At 41.3% G+C, this 21,396-nt stretch overlaps 1 protein-coding gene across 3 annotated transcripts in view; it reads right to left on the reverse strand.

The window, feature by feature from the left end:
• Positions 1–21,396, reverse strand: part of WWC1 (WW and C2 domain containing 1) — a 159,185-nt gene that overhangs the window by 32,941 nt on the left and 104,848 nt on the right. For all 3 annotated transcript variants that reach the window (XM_019487146.2, XM_014606575.3, XM_019487148.2), the window contains exons 4-10: positions 19,291–19,367; positions 18,233–18,312; positions 16,579–16,708; positions 15,956–16,102; positions 14,197–14,270; positions 7,032–7,274; positions 3,073–3,162 (exon numbers count right to left, since the gene is read on the reverse strand). In XM_019487146.2, the coding sequence (XP_019342691.2) occupies positions 3,073–3,162; positions 7,032–7,274; positions 14,197–14,270; positions 15,956–16,102; positions 16,579–16,708; positions 18,233–18,312; positions 19,291–19,367 (841 nt within the window). The remainder of the gene's footprint in view (positions 1–3,072; positions 3,163–7,031; positions 7,275–14,196; positions 14,271–15,955; positions 16,103–16,578; positions 16,709–18,232; positions 18,313–19,290; positions 19,368–21,396) is intronic.

Raw genomic sequence — 21,396 nt, forward strand, 5'->3', positions numbered from 1 at the left:
AAAGCATGTAATTTGAAATGGTTCTGTTGTTGCCAGAGCACTGGTCTTGTATATTTCTTCACTAAAATCAGACAGGATGTCCAAATGCATGTTCTAGAGGAGCATCACATAAGGGAAAACAGATCATCCTAAAATCAACAGATAATTATTACACCTTTGACCCAACAGTATCTTGTATGCATGTTATTAGCGAGAGGCTCCTTCAAGTCTTAACCTGCAAATACTCAACTACCAAGTGAAGTGCTTATTATCCTAGAGTTCCACTTAAGTCAATGAAACTACTCAAGACTGTAAATATTATATATGCTAGCATTCACAGAACAGAGCCTTTTATCCATATTTCACATCTTATTTCCTATTTAAAAACATGGACTAGAGTTATTTATATAATCATATTAATAAACCTGCCTTTATAGGATAGTTGAACTGCATCACATTTTAAAAGCTATATTCAATTAATCAGAACCATAACTGCATTCTTTTAAGAAGAGTATACAGCAGGGGCAGGCAAAATATGGCCTGCGGGCTGGATCCAGCCCACAAGGCCATCCTATCTGGCCCATGGGACCTGTCCAAAAAACAATTACCAGCCTGCAGCTGCCCTCTGAAACTCAGTGGGAGGCAGGGGCTTTCAGAAGTCATGCACCGTCAAACTGGGTGGGCTCCGTAACTCGGCCTCTGTGGGGCTCCCAACACTCCAGCTAGGAGCCCCATGTGGAGGCACCAAGCACAATGGAGTGCAACTGGATAGATGGTGAAAGGGGAGGGGAGGTCTTGCCTGGAAGCGGGGAGGTTGTGAGGGGGATGTGGGAGGGTCCCCCTGCCTTGGTACATAAGCCCCCACTGCATTGTCAGCAGCAGGTGGCAGGCCCTCAGGGCACTCCTGGCAGGCAGAGTCCCCTGGCAGCACGCAGCTCCAGCTGAATCCTGGGAGCTGCATGTGGCAGCACAGAGCCCACCCAGCCCATTTCACTCGCATTTGATCAGGACCAGGCTGGCTCTGTGCCAGTACATGGGGCTCCCAGCACTGCAGGCAGGAGCTGCACGTCAGTCTGGGCTGGGCTGGTTGCATGTCCCCATGTGTAGTTTCCAGGGCTCCAGCGGGGAGCCAAGCGTGGTAGCACGGCGCCTGCCTGGCCTGATAGCGCACGACTCCTAGTCCCTGTGCCATTGGGCTGGCCAAGTTTTATGCCTCCCTGTGTGGCTCCCCACTAGAGTGCTGGAATCCCCATGTGGAGGCATGGAGCCAGCCTGGCCCGATGGTACATGGCTCCTACTTGCAGTGCTGGGAGCTCCACATAGTGGTACAGAGCTAGCCCGGTCTGGATTAAAGGCACGTGCCAGTGGGCTAGGCTGGGCCAGGCCAGCTTTGACGTACCACATGCAGCTCCCAGGTTCAGCTGGAGCCCTGTGCTGCCAGAGTGCTCTGTCTGCTATGGGCCAGGAACACTCCGACAGCCTGCTGCTGCCACCCACAGCAAGGGCTGTGCAACCAAGGGGGGGCATGTGGTAAGGGAGCCCACATCCACCCAGAAACCCCACTCCCCCCACAGACCCCACACTCAACCCCCCAAACTCCTTCACAGCCCCCAACCCTCCCCATACCTGTACCCATCACACCACCACCCACAATACACAAGAACAAGACTGTTTTGAACTATTATGTAATTACCTCTATACACACTATGCAAACGCATGTAAATCATGGCAAAAAATATTTTTTTAAATAAATCATAAACTAAAAATCAAACATCTACTATAACATACTTTAATTTTGTTGTTTTTCTGGTTCCATAATGGCACACCCCACTCCCAAAAGGAGTACTTCCGGGGCAAGGGGAGAGAACCTCTGGTGGCAAAGGTCAGGAGTTAAGGGGTGGTAATTCCAGTCCCAAGACTGCAATCAGGGGGTGGGGCACCTGTCAGGGGGCAGAGCTACCCATTCAGCCCTCCACAGATCACCACAAGTCATTAAGCGGCCCTCCAGGCAAAATAATTGCCTACTCCTGGTATACAGAATTTATGTAGCCCCAGCAAACATTGCCTTATGCATTCAGATGGCAGATGCATAGCGAATCAGTCTTCTGATAAAATAACTACTGTGCAAAACATGACTATTACAAGGGAGACTGCAGCATGCAAGTCTACACTTGTACATACTCTATCCAAAAAGTATAAATTCTAAATTTCATTTTTAAAACTGAATCTTCCTTCTTCTTGCTTGCAATAAGTCTGGCTGAGCATGATATTATGCTTACAAATGCATTCACCCAAGCGTTCATGCCATGCTCAAAAAGTTTCTTCCCCAGACAAACATATGGCAGAAACAGAAAAAAAAGAGTGTAAATAAACAAGTTATACACTCTTCTCACTGAATTGGCAGGTCCCTACCATGCAGGAAATGCATATATGACAACAACGTTCTGCTACATAGGAGAACCACAAAAAGCCAACTACAGTCCAATGAAGCTTCTATAGAGCATATTCATCTTATTTTAAAGTTGCTTTTTTTTTTTTTTAATCTTTTTAGTATCATATTCCATTGAAAACACCTCTGAACAAATTCCAAGAAGAAAAGTACAGGACAGTGTTAGCTCAGTACGACTGGTTGATAGAAACCTTTTTTCCTCGATGAGACTGGCCAATTACAGAGTTGTATCTAAGGAAGACTTTATTCTAATGTGTGCAGTTGGTCTCAAACCTAACTTCATCCCTTTCAAAAATAGTCTGAACAGAGCTCATTTTAGTTCTCAAAATATATTCTTGACACTTTTTCAGAATACTTTCACAGATTCTATAAACACAGTGTGTATGATTACAGACAGAAGTGTAAATTTACAATCCAAGTTTTAAAAATGCATGTGTCATGGGTGACATCAATACACACACACACACATACGTATCTAAGAATCAGGCCTTTAGCTGCATAGCTGTGATGAATTATTTCATCTCCCTCACTCCCCAGCAGCATCTAAAGATTTTATTGGAGCACCACGAAAAGGCAAAAGCCATGAGTGCATGGACATGAGTCCAAAGCATCTGCATATTTCCCGTGAAAGGCTAAAAACTTACCTCTTCAGCTGGGTGTGTAACATTGCAACCAATCTTGTTGTTTCCTCCAGTTCTCGAACCAAATGATTTCTTTTGCTATTCAACTTCAATCTAGAGAAGACAACAGAAATAGAAAAATAAGTTAAAATGATATTTATAAATTAAAATGCAGACTGAGAAATAGTTCTATGTAAGCCTACTGAGATTACTGAGATATGCACAGGATAAATGGGTTTTATGCATAATACAGGCATGTTTTTGTTTTCCAGGCTCATGGAATACCAAAATTTGGTATCTTGTCCTCTGAATTCTCCCACAACTGTAGAAATCACTGTACCTGGTATTTTTCTAGAATCAGACTTCAGTTGTTTTTATAGAAGTATTTTTTTGGACAATTCAGGGGGCATATTACCCAATGCTCTGTCAGTCTTCTACTTAAGGTAAGTACAAAACTATATTTCTGGTGCATAGTGACTCAATGTGTTTAATAAGACCCATAGCCAAGATTTAATAACTTAATTATCATTACTCCCATAAATATAATTTTCTCTGAGCTGGAGAACTCAAATACCATATATACTCAAATCGAAGACTAAGTTCCCCCCTATTCAACATGGAAAGGAAGCCCCTTGTCTTGGATTTAAGTATAAGGCAGAGTGGGGTAGGGCAGGTGGCTGCTGTGACTCCAACTCTGGCCCCCACCCTGAGTCAGGGCCAGAGTCAGAGCTACAGCAGCTGCCTGCCCCCACATCCTCCACTTATCTCCTGCCCACCCTCCCACCACTGCTGCTTATTGTCAGGTGCAGCTCCATTCCCTCCTGGGCACAGAACACGTGAAAGCTGCAACCCCTGCCCAGCCATGCAGCAGCCTCCTGTAGTCAGAGTTACTGCCACTGCATGGCCAGGCAGGAGCTTGAGCTTCCATGTGCTCAGTGCCCAAGGAGGGAATGGAGCCAGAGCTGTGTCTAATAGTAAACAGAACAAGGAGGGTGTAGAGGCTGTGGAGACCCTGTGGTAGGGGTGGGGGAGAAAAGAGTCCATGGGAAATGGAAGCTGCAGAGGGCAAGGAGGTTGCCTGCCCCACTAATTCATGTCCCCCTGCCACTGCATGCCTCTCTGCTGCAGCAGTGGGAGAATTCATTTAAGACAGCTCTCTGTTAATTAGATTATAGACATGGAAAGTTATAATATTTTTTTTACATTTGCCATATATAAAATCTAATTATTAAGGGGCTGTCTTAAATTGAAATAGTCTTGGATCTGGGTGAAAACAGTAACCCAACTATATGACAACTTTCATTTTTAACACCACAAGGTGATGTCTGCAACACTTAATTGGGTGATCTATCTAAATTAACATTTCTATACCATGTGCACATTAAACATGAACATTATTATTGTGAAAATTATTTTCCCTTCATCTTCACCATCTATGGGATCCCAATTAAAAAAAATATTGGATTGTGATGTTCATTTTTTATATCATATGCCCTCTTTCTCCTAGAAGAAGGAAGAATAGGCCAAACTCAAGTGCCATCAATGGTGAGACCTGTATAACAAGGTACAGCTAAACAAACATTTAAAAAAAACTTCTACCAAGAAGTTCCACAGCTTAGACCTGTAATGGCTTTTGGAAGCAGCACTGAACTCCATATAATCATCTCTATGCTTACAAAGAGTCACTTGATGTACCTCCTGCATGTGGTGGTTGGGGAGGGTGGGGAGGGAGCGGGCAGGACGCAGCTATAGCTCTGGACCTGACCCAGTGTCATAGCCAGAGCTGCAGCAGTTACCTGTCCCACGCAAGCGACCTTATACTCGATTCCAAGAAGAGGTGCTTTCTCCCAACCATGTTAAATGGGGAGCGGGAGGGGGACCTTATCTTAGAATCAAGTAAATATGGTATTTATTTTTGGCAGTACCAAAGTGGTGCTGTAGCCATGATGCAATCTAAAGAAGAATGCACTGCATTCAAAAGCTTGGCTAAGTCTTTCCCAACCACGCAGTTGGTCCAGTAAAAGGCATCACCCACAAAAACCCTTGCATCTCCAATATTTAGCTTTACAATACGATTGAGGTAAATAAAGATTGTTACTCTTGATTTATATTGGCATGAGTAAAATTTCAACGTTAGTTATATTACATAGTTTAATGAAAATTAGAATAATCTAAGCAAAGGTAGCATCAAATGTTAGCCAAGGCTTAGAAAGAAAAATGAGATCAGTAAGCCACATGAAGTTACAGAATTAAGGTCTTCCACTTGAAGGAAGCCTGCATCAACACTAAGGCTCCCTCTATATGTTATAACTATTCATATGAAACCAGCTACATGTGAAAAGTAGCTATAACACAATTAAGCAGCTCCAACTATTTATAAAGTTAGACCTCAAAAATGTGTACTAACTTTATAGCTGATTGCTATTGAGCTTTATTTTGCACATGTAACTGTGGCTGGGAGACCCATTAGCTGACACGACTCCCAGCTGCAGGGGGGCACCATGCCCAGAGTGAAACCCCCAAGTCCTAGGGATCCCAGCAGCTGCAATTACCAGGGTCTGGGATTTCTTGCACTCCTGAGCCCTGGGGATTGCAGCTTCAGTAATCCCTAGGATCTGGGAATGCAGGAAACCCCCGGCCCCCGGGGTTGTGGCTGTCAAAATTTGTAGGGCTCCAGGTTGTGGGAAACCCCTGGGGCCAGAGGATTGCAGCGATCCTCTGGCCAAGGGTTTTCCTGAACTCCTGGGAAGGGGGGGGAGGGGGGGGGGGGAGGGAATGACTGTAGGGGCAATCCTCCAGTCCCAGGGGTGCACCCCTGTGGCTGGGAGCGCCCCATATGAGGCACATTGGGCTCCCAACCATGGGAGCTTGCCAGTGCAGAGGGAGCCTGAGATCATGAATTGTGACTTTAGCTTCACATGTAGAGTGGGCCTAAAAGAAAGATTTTTGGGCTTGCAGACATCCACCCTGGTATGTCTGCAAATTGTTGAATGCACTGAGGTACAGCTCATACATGTTTTGATGCAATTACTACTGCATTTTTCCAGAGGATCTACTTCTCCAGTTGAAGTATTTCCTTGGGAGAAAATTCTGTTGCATTTCTTTCAATTTACATGTTTCTTAGACTAGGATATTCCACGTGTCCTCCCACAATGCTGAAAAGCAGCAGTTTCTATGGGGATACCACTGAAAGATTAACTAGAACAAAAAGCATGGATTTTAAAATTTCATGTCTGCAGTTACCAGCCCATGGTCCATGGCTACATATAGCATGGAGACTGCAGGTACACCAACATCCTGCTGAATAATAAGCATCCACTTGGGTAGGCTCAGACAAATTGGTTAATCTATATGACAATTATATGAAATAATTATTTTCATGGATTAGGGTGTAATAGTAAATTATGATGAGATGGAGACAGACAGAGATCTATCTGCATTTCTTAGGCTCACTGAAGCAACAGGTTTGAAGGTAGGGGTAATACAGTCCAGCCTTCCCAAACTAAATTGCAGACACTTACAATTGTGGGATCTTTTCAGGCAACACATTACAAGCACAAGTCCTCTCTGGCCATGTCTGCACAGTAAACATGTTGTGCCTGACAGTGGTGCCATCAAGCCCACCATGCTGCTCTGCATAGCCTGCCTCCTCAACCCGAGGCAGTGTACCTGTATCCACAAGGCCCTCTGGGCAGGGTAATTCTGAGTGACTGCCAATTGTGCCTGCCATACTGTGCCAGTGCAATCCCATGGCTTTCAATTTATCAGGCAGTTCACATGAAATGACACCATATGCTTGATATTCAGCTATCAGGCACAGTGAGTTCACAGTGTTGACACCGCCTCTGTTCTACAAGGACACTCCTGGAACACAGAAGCACCTTGCTACAAACTTTGTGCTATGATAAAAAGCTGATCATTTAATTTATACTTTCTGCCTCTTAGACAGTAATTTGAGCTTTGCTCTGCATTCAGTAACATACCTCTCTGTTAAGGCTTTGCTTTGAGTATCTCTTGCTGCCTGAAGGTCTTCCTCCAGACGTTTTCTCTCCATTTCCAGTCTTTCCACTTCACCCCGAGTCCACTTCCTAGGGCTAATAAACCGCAATTCTTTTAAGAGTTCCTCCTTCTCATTGATTAATATTAATCGGTCCCGTTCTGAATCCAATACACCTGGCCAGGCCTCGCTATCCAGTTTAGCCAACTGTATTTTTAGGTTTGCTATTCTATGGAGGGAGAAAAAGGGGCGGGGAAGAGTGAGGGGAGACAATCAAAGTCACTGTACATTTATTGGTTAGAAATCAGCTCCTACTTGACACACACTTACATAAGAATGAGCAACCAGGACAACTAGCACCCATTACAGCATTTCAGTCTGGAGACTAACTTCACCTTATTTTCTGGCCCTCCTTACACTACAATTTCTTAGATCTCCAATACCAGTAAGTACAACTCTACTAATGGCACACTCATTTTTTTATGAATAGAGAGAACTAATTCAGGGCTGCAAACCCGGTACCCTGAGAGAATATGCACACAAAACATTGATTTTATACTAAAGTAGCTAATAGTATGCAAGTTAGTACTAAAACACCCAATGCTAAATATTGAAAAGGTTCTAGAAATGAAAGCCCACTTGCAACCATGTTAAGGTGCAAAGAGCAAGCATTTGCCTGGGATGGTTCAGGAATAGTACATCCTACACTTGTTCAGGATGTTAGACTAGGGAATCCTTGAGGTTCCTTCCAAGCCTATAATTCTACAAATCCAACATGCATGGGAGATCAAAATGCATTACATGGTATACTAGGAGTACATTAACATTTTATCTTTCAATGCTGCAACTACCATATGAACAAGTTAATTCCTCAACCCGGTCTCAGAATTCCCATGTATTATTACAGAAGCTCACTTCAGGTTGTTAACATAAAAATGCTATTTTAATTCCAAAGGCTCAACATAACAAACTTTACATTCCCTTATATTTAGTGCTGCATCAAAATACATTCAGAAACCAAAGGGAATTGAGACACGGGGTTTGGGAATAATCATCAGAAGTAATCAACAGTGATAGCTCATATGTTAGTAACTAAGACTAATGAAGATGCACAAGTCTGAAAACCATAATTTTAATAGTGAACTATATGGTTATATAGCAGTTTCCATTTTAATCCAGTGACTTATATTTCTGAAACCTTCCCTTTAGAGAGAAAGCATAGAAAAATTGATCCTTAAACAACAATGAACTATCGTCGAAAACTTGAAACATTTTTACATAAAGTTTTGAAGCAAGGAGGGTGGGAATGTGTTTCTTTATTACAAAAGATTTTGCCAGGCACTTACACAAAACAAAAAACTCTATAGCTTAAGGGTGACCAGAATTACTCACCGTGGGAGCCACATCTGATCCTCTACATGAAGTTCAAGGGGGAGAGGGGAGAGCTGGCAGGTCTGGGAGAAGTGGGCAGGGCTTCAAGAAGCAGGACAAGAGCTGCAAGTACCATGCCGCAAAACATGCGGTTTGGCCACCTTTACTATAAGATGAAGGGGCTGAGAGGTGAGAGTCTTAGGTTGGACAGATAAGGTATCTGCAGACATGCAGGGAGGCTGCGCCGATGCACTGCAATTACAGCAGCATGTTGGAGGAGACTCATTTAATTAGCATGCTGGAGCATGCTAATTAGCGCAGCCTTGGCATTTCATGTATTCAGCATCCCCACACTTCAAAATAGCAGTGGGGGTGCTTTAACTAAAGCTGGTCAAACAAGCTTTAGTTAAAGTGCCCCCATTGCTATTTTGAAGCATGGGACACTGAATACACGAGACACTGAAGATGCTTTAATTAGAGCGGCTCTCAGAGCTGCTCTATTAAAGTGCCTTACCCCTCTACCCTGGAGCATATGTAAATATGCCCTTAAATTGCTGTCTTGCAGGAGTACTTGTAAAGCTCTTGAGGGCTTGTTTAAACTGGAGTTAAATCAAAGACCAAAGACAACTTGTTGCCAATCTCAGTTTCCTGGCTGAGTGCTCAGGTACAGCACTAGAACTCAGGAGATCTAGGTTCTATTTCATTTATACCACTGAACTGCTGAGTGATTTTGAGGAAGTCACCAGAATGCCCTGTACCTCATTTCCCTCATCTGAGAAATGAAGCAATCACACTTACCTCCTCTTATAAAAGATTTTGAGATCTACTGATGAATAGTAATGAGACCAGGACATCATTTATGTAAATAAAGATAGACAGGCTTAATTTGTTTTGGGGCACAAATGTTTGCGAGCGAATACCACAGTCAGTAGGTACAACTATATTTGCTAACTCAAGTAGCCTTAGGAGGAGAGACTGGGGGACCTGGATCTCTTCAGTCTACACAAGAGAAGGCTGAGAGGTGATCTTGTGGCCTCCTACCAATTCATAGTGGGGGAGGCACCAAGGAATACGAGATGCTCTGTTTACCAGGGCACCCCTGGGAGTAACTAGGAACAACGACCACGAAGTGATGGAGAGCAGATTTAGGTTAAACATCAGGAAGAACTTCTTTACAGTTCAGGTTGCCAGAGTCTGGAATAGGCTTCCAAGGAAGGTGGTGCTCTCGCCTACCTTGGAGGTCTTTAAGAGGAGGCTAGACATGCACCTGGCTGGGGTCATCTAACCCAAGCGCTCTTTCCTGCCCAGGGCAGGGGGTTGGACTCGATGATCTACCGGGTCCCTTCTGAGCCAAAGATCTATGAATCTAAATTGACAGCCAAGTAACTTGGGTTCAAAACCCCAGTACAGATCAAACCACACATACAGGCCAAACCCACCCTGCCTGGTTTATCACAGTTAAAAGGACCACAGCAAGGTGGGGGAAAATGACAGGAAGTAGTGGAGCTCATCAGCCACTTGACTCTCGGATGCCCCTCAGGATTCAACTTCATCTCTTCACCCCTTTCAGAGCCCAAGAGCAGAGGACCCAGAGGCTCTGTGAAATGATGGCACATTTGTGTGTAGCTCCTGATTCTTTCTGAGGACATTAGGATGATGTCACTTCGGCACAGAGGCACCAATTTTTACTACTGAGGCAGTTCCCACAGGAGGATTGCTTACTTTTAATTAATATAAATTAATCCTGACTATTTTTAGCTTTTACAGGAGCTATTTTGTTTTTGGCTGCTTGATTAGGTACAGCATTGTACTCCAGTGAAGAATTAACAGTGGCATTAATTCATAATCTGAGAATTGCTCTGTGCATTTTGAAAGAGTATGAATTTTATAAGAGGATTGCTTGGTATTAAATATGAACACTTCTGGCATCTATTTGCATGGATATGGCTTTTGCAATGAAAATTGCTCCTAACAGTCTGCACATTCTTAGTTTTGTTAAACTGAAATTTACCCTGCTTAGCAAGCAACCATTTCCCCTCTCTTTTTGGATTAAAGACAGGTTTACAATATTAAGTGTAATAACATTTATTCATCTTTAAAAAAAGAAATGCTTTTCAGATGACTTGGCATTTAACGAAAAAATTTAGCCATTCAGCATTCACAGACTGATAATTTAAACCACTTCATTCACGCACAAGCCCAGATTTGCATTATAAAGAAATCAGTGACACAGGATTTGGATATGCTGAGCACAGAGTGCTGACCAACTCCCAAAGCTGAAGAAAGTAGAGGAAAGAAAGCTCAGTTTTAGTTTTACACTGTTTTCTTTTAAATTAGGAACAGTACTTGGACGGTCTGTCTGTTGCTCTGATTCATTTAGTGAAGTGAACTGGTGGGCCGCATGTGTTTTAAGTAGAGAAGGATAACATTTTCAACAATAAAGCCCACCCTCTCTCTTTGCAATAAATCAGAGTATGTGCACATCATGAATGATTTGGAACATGGATCAGCAACCTATACCCCATGGGCTGTATCCAGCCGGCAGAGCCATTTTATCTGGCTCATGAACTGGGGAGCTATAGTGGCATTTCTGTTGCAGCACAGTGACCATGCAATGCTGAAAAGTGGTGGTGGCTGCACTGCAGATGACAGCAGTGGATGTTGTGGTGGCAGCAGCAGCATGGGCCAGGTTTGAAGTGGCCTGAGCTCCAAAATGCCGATGACCCCTGATTTGCGGGGATAGGATTGAGTATACGCTTAGCAAACTTGCAGATGATGCCAAACTGGGTGGATCCTGAGGGATAGGATCAGGATTCAGAATGACCTTGATAAATGGGAGAAATAATCTGAATTTAATCAAATTAAATTCAATTATGGGCAAGCGCAAGATCCCGCACTTCGGATGGAACAATCACATGTACAAATATGGACTGGAGAAGGGCTGGCTAGGCTGCAGTACTGCAGAAAAGGACTGGAGGGTATAGAGGACTATAAGCTAAATATAAATCAATATGAAGCTTCAGTTGCAAAAACACCAATAGCATACAGGGCTGTTTTAACAAAAGCATTGCTTGCAAGTAAAAGGAAGTAGGTGGTCTGCTTTATTCACCAGTGGCAAGCCCTCACCTGGAGTACTGTAACCAGTTTTGGGCAAGGCATTTCAAGAAAAGTGAGGAGCCACAAAAATGATTGGACAGATCTACAGCTGTACTTCACTGGCACTTGCCAATTATGCCTACCAAAAGGGAGACTATGCTTCAGAAAGTGTTCTCGTACTTGCAAAAATATACCTAAACCAGTGGTGCTCAACATCTAGCCTGCAGGCTCTATCTGTGGAGCTGTGTCATCCAGTCATGGTGTTGCTCACGGGTCTGGAAAATTCGTGGTGGTGGGGCAGTAGCACAGCTACCAATTGCTCCCAGAACAATAGCAATTAACAATGTCCTCACTTCCCCACCACCAAATTCTCGACCGGTGGGACCCCCAATGATGTGATCCAGTGTCATACAGGTTGGGCACCACTGACCTAAATGATTTTAAACACGTATTGCTATAGCTATTACACCAGATATGGCAATGGTTTAAGATGGAGGAATTTCAGAGATTATAAAACAAATATAAAAGGTCCATCTTGGTCAAAAGTTATCGATAATCACAGTGGCTAGTGCAATTCCCTTTTCATAAGATATTATATTGCTAGAAAACAAGCTGCTTTAGATATAAAAAAAAAAACTTTAGATTGTGATGAAAACTTTTGAAAACAGAGCTTCAGATTCCATTAGGAAATTAGTTCTTTCAGAATGGAATATATTACCTGCTTGATCAAAGAGCCCCTTGGAAGGCATTTGAACTTGCTGTCAATGAGAATTTTTTACCCCTCCAAAGTACATTATAACGGTATGTTCAATTCAAATAGTAAAGCTTTTATCTCAAATATTCTTGGGAAATATGTTACTGTTCTTTTAGATAACAATTGGAGTCACTAATTCTCTAGAATATCATTCGTCCTGGTAGACTTTACCACATATGCTCTTCTAGAATGACCCTTGATTTCCATTAGAGAAGTTAGTCATTATCATAAAGCTCCTGGTGAAGACTAACCCACACACAAATCTATGAGGATACAGTCAACTGGCAGATCCTGTTTCAGCAAAATTATTTACCAATATAAAGACTGGGATGTTCCCTGCAAAATGGCTGATTGCCATCATCATCATCCCTCTTTATAAAACATGGCCTGGAAATTGTTGTCCAATTAGTCTTTTAATGTATTGCTCTTCAGGAGACTGGCTGAAAGCTACAATTTTTGGGGGGAGACAAACAAGCCAGCCATCTGTTCTTGAGTGGCTGTGAGCTCAAGGTCAATCTAAAAATACTGTTCTATCAAGGTGATGCAACCTTCATTGATTTGAAATCTGCTTTTGATTGTGTTGACAGCCATCATCCTTGGAAGGCCAGGGTAGAGCCTTTTTACCTTTCGAGAAGCCCTTCATAGCCAGCTAGTTGCCCAGTTAGGGAGATGGTGAAACTACAAACTAACTGAACCTATTTCTATTACAAAGGACATGCATTAGGTGTTTGAACTGGTCCCCAGTGGCATTACTAGGGTAGGGTGACCACAGCACCTACCTAAAGTACTAGTTAGCGGGGCATGGGGAAGGCACGGCGGAAATGGCTGCTGTTGCTGCCACACAAATTGCACAAGAAGGGGCAGTGGCAACCAGAAATATATGGCAGCTGCCATGTTGTTATGCCTTGGTCCCCATTCTTTTTAGGTTTTTCATTAATAAGAAAGCATAGTGTGAGAAGGGAAATTGTATTTCTGTCAGTCTTCTCATATGCTGATATATAGTTGTGCTCACAGAAAATGCTAACATATCATTAACAGATGCTTCTATCCCAAAGGAGTTTGGCACAGCAAGAGTATAACTACATAGAAAACCAAAGCAATTACTGTGGGCCACAGACAAAATTTGCATAAAAATTATTGATGATCACTGTTCTTATTTTTTTTAAACTAGAAGTCCTCTTTTCATTTGTGTACTTAGTTTATATAAGGATGTGAACATGATAAAGGATTAAACCATAAGGTCTATACACCCTATTTTTATTGTTTCTTATGTGCTTGAGGGGAAATTTGGCTCTGAAAGTCCCTAATGCTAAGGTTTCTGCTCACAAAATTAAGTCAATTTGGGTGATGCAAAATAAGTTTTTGGAGAATGCTTGCTTTCCCTTCATATACCCAGATACTTTACTTAGAGCATTCTTCAACCTGTGCCTTATTTCAGTCAAAGCACACTGCCCCTACCAAAACTAGTTACAAACACAGAATCTGAATTTACATTAGTTAAAATGGGAGGACTGGCTTGTGTTAAATTATTTTAAATATCTTAGCAGTAATTACTTTTTTTATAATTCAATTTTTGCTGACTGTTTTATGGAGTATTTTAAAAGTTAGAAGGCTTGAATCTGTGCTTTTATTATCTGATGATTGTAAAGTGTGTGTTTACTCTGCTGAGCATTATGGTTAATTAACAAGATGTTTTACTAGCAAACTTCTTTTTCATTTGCAACTCCACAGAATCATGAAAGCATTAAATGAACAAACCCCTCAAATCAGCCACCAGACAAAAGATCTGGAAGAGATTCTCTGCAGATGAATGGAACCTACCATCTCAGAGTCTAATTGCACTCTTTAAGGACAACAGAGACATTCATTTATCATAAACTGAAAAATCTCCCCAGTAACCAGTAACAGATAAAAAAAACCCATACATTACCTTCTCTTCGCTTCTTCATAGCGGAGGCGTAATCTCACCTTCTCAGCTAACTGATTATTACTACTTGTAATAAACTGGGGAGAGAGAATATAAAAACAGTATTAAACAAACAGCTGCAGTTGCCTTTTGACATCCTGTACTGAAGTGGGTAAGGTTATCATCTTACCAATTGCATTAAATGGAGTCAAGTACTGACCAGAGTGAAAAGTATTTTCTGAATATTAAGATTTGCTATAAATGATAAAAAAAAATACAAGATGCAACACAAGAAAAGCAGATCTTACTAATTCACATAAATGCCTGATTTCCAGCCCTCTCTCGTGCATTAAAAACCATAGAGAACCTTTACACCCTTCTGAAATGTTGTTTTGTCCACTTTTGGGTTGGTCTTGTTTAGATTTTTGCAATCTTTAGCGAAAGGCACATGATACATCTGTAGGCCCAAACCTGCAAACACTTTTTCCTGTGAATAGTTCTTATTATGTTAAGTAAAAGTTCAACACTCAAGAAATTGTTTGAAGGATTTGCCACCAGGGGCACGTCTACACAGGACACAGCAGTTTCACATACATATATCCCAGATAATTCTTAACGAGCTAGCTAGTACCAAAAGCAGAACTACATTGGTGTGGTACTCTGTCCAGACCAAATAGCACCGCTGAGAAACAAGATGCATTAGCCTGGGCACAGCCCCACGTTGAGGTGGCCATACTGCTTCTGCTACCCAAGTTACATTTTTTAGTTCACTCGGGTTTTTCTGCACAGCACCACATTGGGCTGTAGGCATACCCTAAGACACCAATCCTATAACCTATCTTGGCTGTCTCCTCTCCTGCACCTGCACAACCTCAATTAAATGAAGGGAGCTCTGTGCTGACAAGGCCTGCACTTCTAATGGCAGGATTAGGACCATTTTTCATGGGGTACTATATAATATACAATAAAAAAAATGTGAAAACATCAGGTGGTAACATTACTACAGCACTCTTCTAGTACATATTACTAAGAAATGGGAGGAGGTAACCATGTCTTGTGTACCAAAAAGCAAAATACATGGAGTAGAGGGGCTCTGCCTTTGCAAGTTAAGAACATTTGTTAAAAGGCATTCAAAACCACCTTAGTGAATCACTAAGTTGAAATCCTTGAGGAGTTGCTCATATTCTACAATGGCCACTAATGAGGATAGAAGGTAGGAGTGAATACACTCCTGCAGAAGGTAACAGATGAACTATCCACCATTTAATGTGATATTTAAGTCTTTTAAAGAGTGCAAAATCCTGTACCGATCCTCTAAACAAATGTGAACTTTCACCCATCACTACACGTGCCAATTTTCCTTGCATAAAATTGTAACAGAAAAGTATAAAATAAACCCTGCTAGCATTTCTTACTTATCATTCAAATTCCCAAGTGACATATCTCTGTACATGTGACCTCTAGGTAGCCTCCAAATATTCCCTTACAGAATAACTGTAGTGTTAGAGAATATACATGCTGTATGAAAAGCCTAGGGGAAAAATATCTATCCTTTTATTCCATTCAGTTTGTTTCTGAGAGCATACTATAAATAAGTCATCCATATGTGCCAGTGAAAGCAGAGTATGAGCAAACAGCAAATTGTCATTAGATATGCACTAAAAGTTCAAAGGAAATTTCAAAGGAAAAAAACCCCACTGATAGCTCCTCATGATTTAAACATCAACTAATAGATATTTGTCCTTAATAAGAGGCTTGCAATTGGGTAGCACCAGTTACTCACATTTCCTGAAACCTCCGTTTGTGAGCTTACATCCAGATACTGCCTAGGTAGCAAAGGGCTGGACCCCTCTAAGGAGGTACTGCTGGCCCATAGGTCAGAATGCTGTCCTCTGTCAGCCACAAAGCCATCCTTTAGCCTGGCTAAACTCTAAAAGGAGAACAATTCATGAAACTCATTCAAAAATCTCAGCCAAAATATCACCAGTTTGTCAGCACTAGCACCCTGAATGAAGCATTCCAAACCCTCAATAATAAATCACAGTGACCAATCCTTGAGAAACAGTCCCATAGGAAAGACATCTGCCGGTGAGGGATTTGGGGTTTTATTACCCCCCCGCCCCCCCACCCCAGTTCAAAAAGCCAGGGATGACCAAGTGATTGAATGTAGGCAATTGCTAGTCTCCTTTTATGCTTCACGATCTGTAAATAAGACAAGAATTGTAATTGCTCAGAGGCTGAAGGGCTTGATAGTGGACAATTGGGACAATCCCCAAAAAGCCTCCCTGGAGAATTTCTCATGCTGGGGTGTGCCATCTGATTCAGACAAGCAGGAGCTTCTCAGCTTCATGCTCCCTCGGACTGGCAGCTGACATGGCATGAACAAACCCAATGTTATTTCAGTACCTGAATGAGGTCTTGCTTTTCCTTCTCCCCTGAAGTGATTAACTTCTTGATAGCTTTCATTTCACTTAAAATGGCTTGTGCTTCATCAAGTTTGTATCCTCCTTGAGTATCTGACATTTTCATATCAATTCTGCACAGAAATTTACAAAATGAAAGACAATTAGTTAAAAAGAATTCAAAGTTGAACATATATTTCATAGCTGAAGATGCATATAAAACTTTCCACATCCATTTCCAAATGAGGCATATTCTTAAATTAAATAAGGACTATTCTCACCCATAGTAAGAATGAGCGAGTCAATAAATGATCTGGACCCTTTCCCTTTTTAAAGGGCACATTTGCATATAATAATGTAATGGTACCTTAAAAATACTACTATTCTGAAGCTAGCCAAAAAGTGCTATTTTAATGCCATCTCTGGTTCTTTAAATGTCTACAGTGAAAGACAAATGCATTTGAATAAAATTCTGACAGTTGTCGTCATTAAACATTTAAGGCAAATTAAAGTATAGCAGACTTGCCCCAGGGTAAAAAAAAAAATAAAAAAAAAAATCAGAATTTGTGGAGGATTAATTTTTTCCATCATATGTCTGAACTGTTAGTAGAACAAACATCTAGAACACATCTATTCTTTCAGAAAGAGAACATATAGCTTGATATTGTAAATACTACCACCTGTTTTCTTACTATCCTAGGTTGCCCTACCATTCACAAATTTAGTAAATATTTGCAAGATTAGGCCATAATGTCATGGACCAGAAACCGTTTGCCTTGGCTTCAAACCTGAAGACAAAGCTTTAGGAATAGTCTCTTCAGACATCTTGCCATGCTACTCCCCAAGTGGAGCAGTGTCAGTATCAGGTTAAAACTGAATTCAAAATGATGCCAGGTAGCATGAGCTAAAGTGGAAATCTGAAATTTATGCTCAGATGTCTCTGGCATTTGCAAAAGTAGGTACCTCTGTGAAACACAAATCTTTGTCTTCTCCTTAGCAGGGCCCTAGGACAAATTTTTATCACTTGATAGTTAAGGCAAGTTTCCACTGCCTTCCCTTAAAAAGGTGCAATTATACAGCAGGATTTGTAAGCTTGTCACAGGTGTATTTTATGTTAAACTGAAATTAACACCCCCCCCCGCACAACCAAATCTAATTCCATGAAGTTGTTCTACTTCTGCCTTCTGTAGGTCACTAAACAAGAAGGTAGATTAATCGTTCTACTTCACTTTTTCCACGATAAAGATCTTCCTTCACTCCACAGAACAATATCATTCTCTTCCTCAACTCAGGAAGTATGCATATTGGTGCGTGTATTGTCTTTTAAATAAATTATTTGGTCCAATTCAAAATCACTCTCTTGAGAAGTCAGTACACTGCAAGAACCCTGACAGTTTCATTAGTTATCACATCAGGTAGCATCTGGGACCTTTTTATTTTTTTATTTTTTAAAGGCATTCCTCAATGCTCCTAAAACAATGACTCCTAGAATTAAGGCAATGGGCCATATCATGCCATGAGCATTAACTAATATGGGATGCAAGAGAGAGTTCTATTTACCAAAATATATAAATATGGCCCTCTCATGTTTTCTTCAGAATTAAGTCAGCTTGTGCACATCTGCAGCAAAAGTAAGCGGTCCCAAGCACTATACTTACTTCTTTAGTGTTTGGAAGCCATGCTCTTTGTACTGTAGTTCCTGTTTCATGTGAGCTACCTCTCTCTTAAGTTTATTAACCTATAATAAATAGGAGAGCAAAGTGTTATATTTTCAGACTGATATTTCACCTTAATATTTTAGATATATCATTCTTCAGACAATCAGAAAATGTTTAAGCAGGATGGACATTTCACTGGAATTGCCTAAAAAATAATTTAGTTCAAAGATAATGTACAGCCCTAACTCCTACTTTATAAAGACAGCATTATAATATTGTTCTCCCTGGGGAAACATTCATCAAATGCCAGATGTCACATGATTTGATGATGTGCTTAAAAGATATGAAATGTTTAACCTCTAAAATAAAAATCTGACAAATAAAGATTAAAAGGAGATAGGGAGGAACACAATAGATATAATGCATCAACAATTTTAAAAGTTGTTAAATATTGGAATAGCTGTTCAGTTGCGATAATATATCCCATCCACTTCAAAGATCCTATTAAAAGACTCTGCTGTACAGCTAACAGAGAACTGTGAACACTGTGTACAGCTAACAGTGAATTGTGAATACTTGAATACTGTGTACAGCTAACAGTGATACCATGAATTGTGAACACATGGACTCTGTAGTTTACCGACTTACATTTTCTAGAGGCCCAACCCACTTACATTACTGTTGCTCATACTTCTTCCCAATCTAAAATCTTCAAGAAAGCAATCTAAAATGCACTGAAGACAAAATAGCTACTGGTTTCTGGAGGCAATCAGCAATTTAGAATTGCAATACAGTCACCATGTAATTAAATACTGTACAATATCTGTAGAAAAATATGTACTACCAGCCTTAAGACAAGCTCAAAGTCTGTTTTAAAAAGTGTTCCATAGCTGAACTTTTGGACACAGACTTCAGAGGGTTCTGATACTTTATCTTCTAGATTAAGGTTGGCAGCATTAGCTGTCAGCTGCTTCACCATCTCTTTTAATACTTATTGTGAGGTGTGGAAGTTTCTTAAGATTGCTAGCAGAAAGCAAAGGTCCTTTTATACTTCTTACCCTGGATTTTGTAGTAGCAATTTCAGCTTTAAGAATCTCCGGGTCATATTTAGAACTAGACGATGAGCCAGAGATCACTGGAATGAAGAGAGTATGTTAAATTAAGAAACCTAGTCCATGGCACAGTGAACTTTACAATACTTCGTACAAACCCAAAAAGATTTATCTGAGCACCAGTACATCTTCCCTGAGACAAACTGGCTTTCAGCTCTCTTCCATACTTAATTCTTTAACCGTCTTCCCATCCCCAAAGTGAAACACAAGGTCCTCTCTCCCATCACTCCGCACTGCTACCTGCGTACCTCTCCACCCCCAACCCAAGGCCCACACAAGAGCAGACGGCCACATGTTCAAGAGGGTGATAGCACACGAGAGAAGGCTAGAGACGCAGGACTTGCTCCATTTGCAAGTCCTGACCTGGCCCCAGCTCCTTGCTATCACACTCCTTCATTCTTCCTTGAAACAACTCACAAATGCTAGATCCAAGCCTAGTTCTTCATGTCCTGCAATACTAAATCCATTAAAAAAAATCACCATGTGCAGGGAGACATGCATATAGTTTTTATTTTAAGATTTTTTTTTCATATAAACTAACAAACCATTAAAGGTAAAACAATATATCAGAAAATCTGAAGAACACAACACAGGTCAGGACCCTGGGGCCATGACCAGCTATAGAACGCCACACTAAGGATTAGACTGATGCTTCATGAAGTGCAGAATCCTATCTTTATGAGGGTCAACCACTCCAGATGGCAAAAAGCTACCAGCTGAGCAATACTATAAGGGGAGACTGCAGGCATGGATATTAATTTTGTCATCCTCAGCTTACACCCTGAAGCTTGGAATTGTGCTTTTTGTTAATTATAAATATTGGCATGATGATATCAGAACCTTCCATCATGAGCACACTATTCACAAGCCCTTAATAATGTAGACACAAATGGACAGGATTCAAAGAAGGGAAAATTCTCAAGAAAAGATTGAGGCATTCTGCTACTCTAACTTAAAATGAGAGAAAAGATGGAATGTTATACAAATTAGTTAATAGTATACGGAATGTAAATCTGTACTTCTATTCATCCTCTCAATGCAAGAGGCAGGGCCGTCCCGGGGCGGGGGCAAACTGGGGCAAGTGCCGGGCCCCACGCTTTGGGGGGCCCTGCGGAGCCGGGCGGAGTGGCTGTGGCAATTCCATGCTACCAGTGGCTCACATCAAGCTGCTTGGCACTCCACCCTCCCCCCACTGCCGAATCCAACACGTCCAGCTGCTTGGCACTCTGTACCCCCCCGCATCCCCCTCAGTTTCACTGTGTCCAGGGGCAGGGCAAGAGGACATCCCAATGAAATTAAAAGCCAATAGGTAGTTTTAAAAATAATTTAAAATTAGCCTGACACACTGCCACAAGATATAAGTGAGGAAAAGTATTCAGCAGTATTCAGAAGGGACTGGTTATTTATATATGGTTAATGTCATTAAAAATTTGCAACAAAATAAAATAAAAAATAAAACAAAAGTTGACTTTTTCAGGGTATTTGTCAACCTCTAACTGATAAGAATTAGGGAAAATATTTAGCTTCTGCTGGATTTTTTGCCTCATCTCTTGAAGCAGTTGGTCTTGACCACTACCAGAGATGCAATTCTGAAATAAGTGGACCATTGGTATGGTTCTGTCTCACAATCATGTTCTTAAATTGCACAGATAAGTCAGAGAGCAGCAGTAAGTCAGCAAAACTAGGAAAAGAACCTGAAATTAAACTTGGATTTACTCCCATGTCATTTATAAAACAAATTATCTGCTTGCAGTATACTCTGGATACCATCTTACCTGCCCTCGCTGGCCTTTCTGTCTTTAAAGCATTTCCCATTTGAAGCACTCCCTTTGCAAAGTACAGCAGTAACTTTACACGAACCCTCCTATATCATGGTCTATTAAATCAATAAACTGGGGAGACATTGGCTTCTGGGATATGCAAGTGATCAGCATAAGGTCTAGCAACATGTCAATTAAAGTGGCTTTATTCTGTGGACAAGATCTCCAGCCTGATCTGGTGTGCCTGCCAGAGTATAACGGGATGCAAAGTGAACAATATTAAAACTGTTTA

Source organism: Alligator mississippiensis, chromosome 9 (assembly GCF_030867095.1).
Source record: "Alligator mississippiensis isolate rAllMis1 chromosome 9, rAllMis1, whole genome shotgun sequence".
Classification (NCBI taxonomy): Eukaryota; Metazoa; Chordata; order Crocodylia; family Alligatoridae; genus Alligator; species Alligator mississippiensis.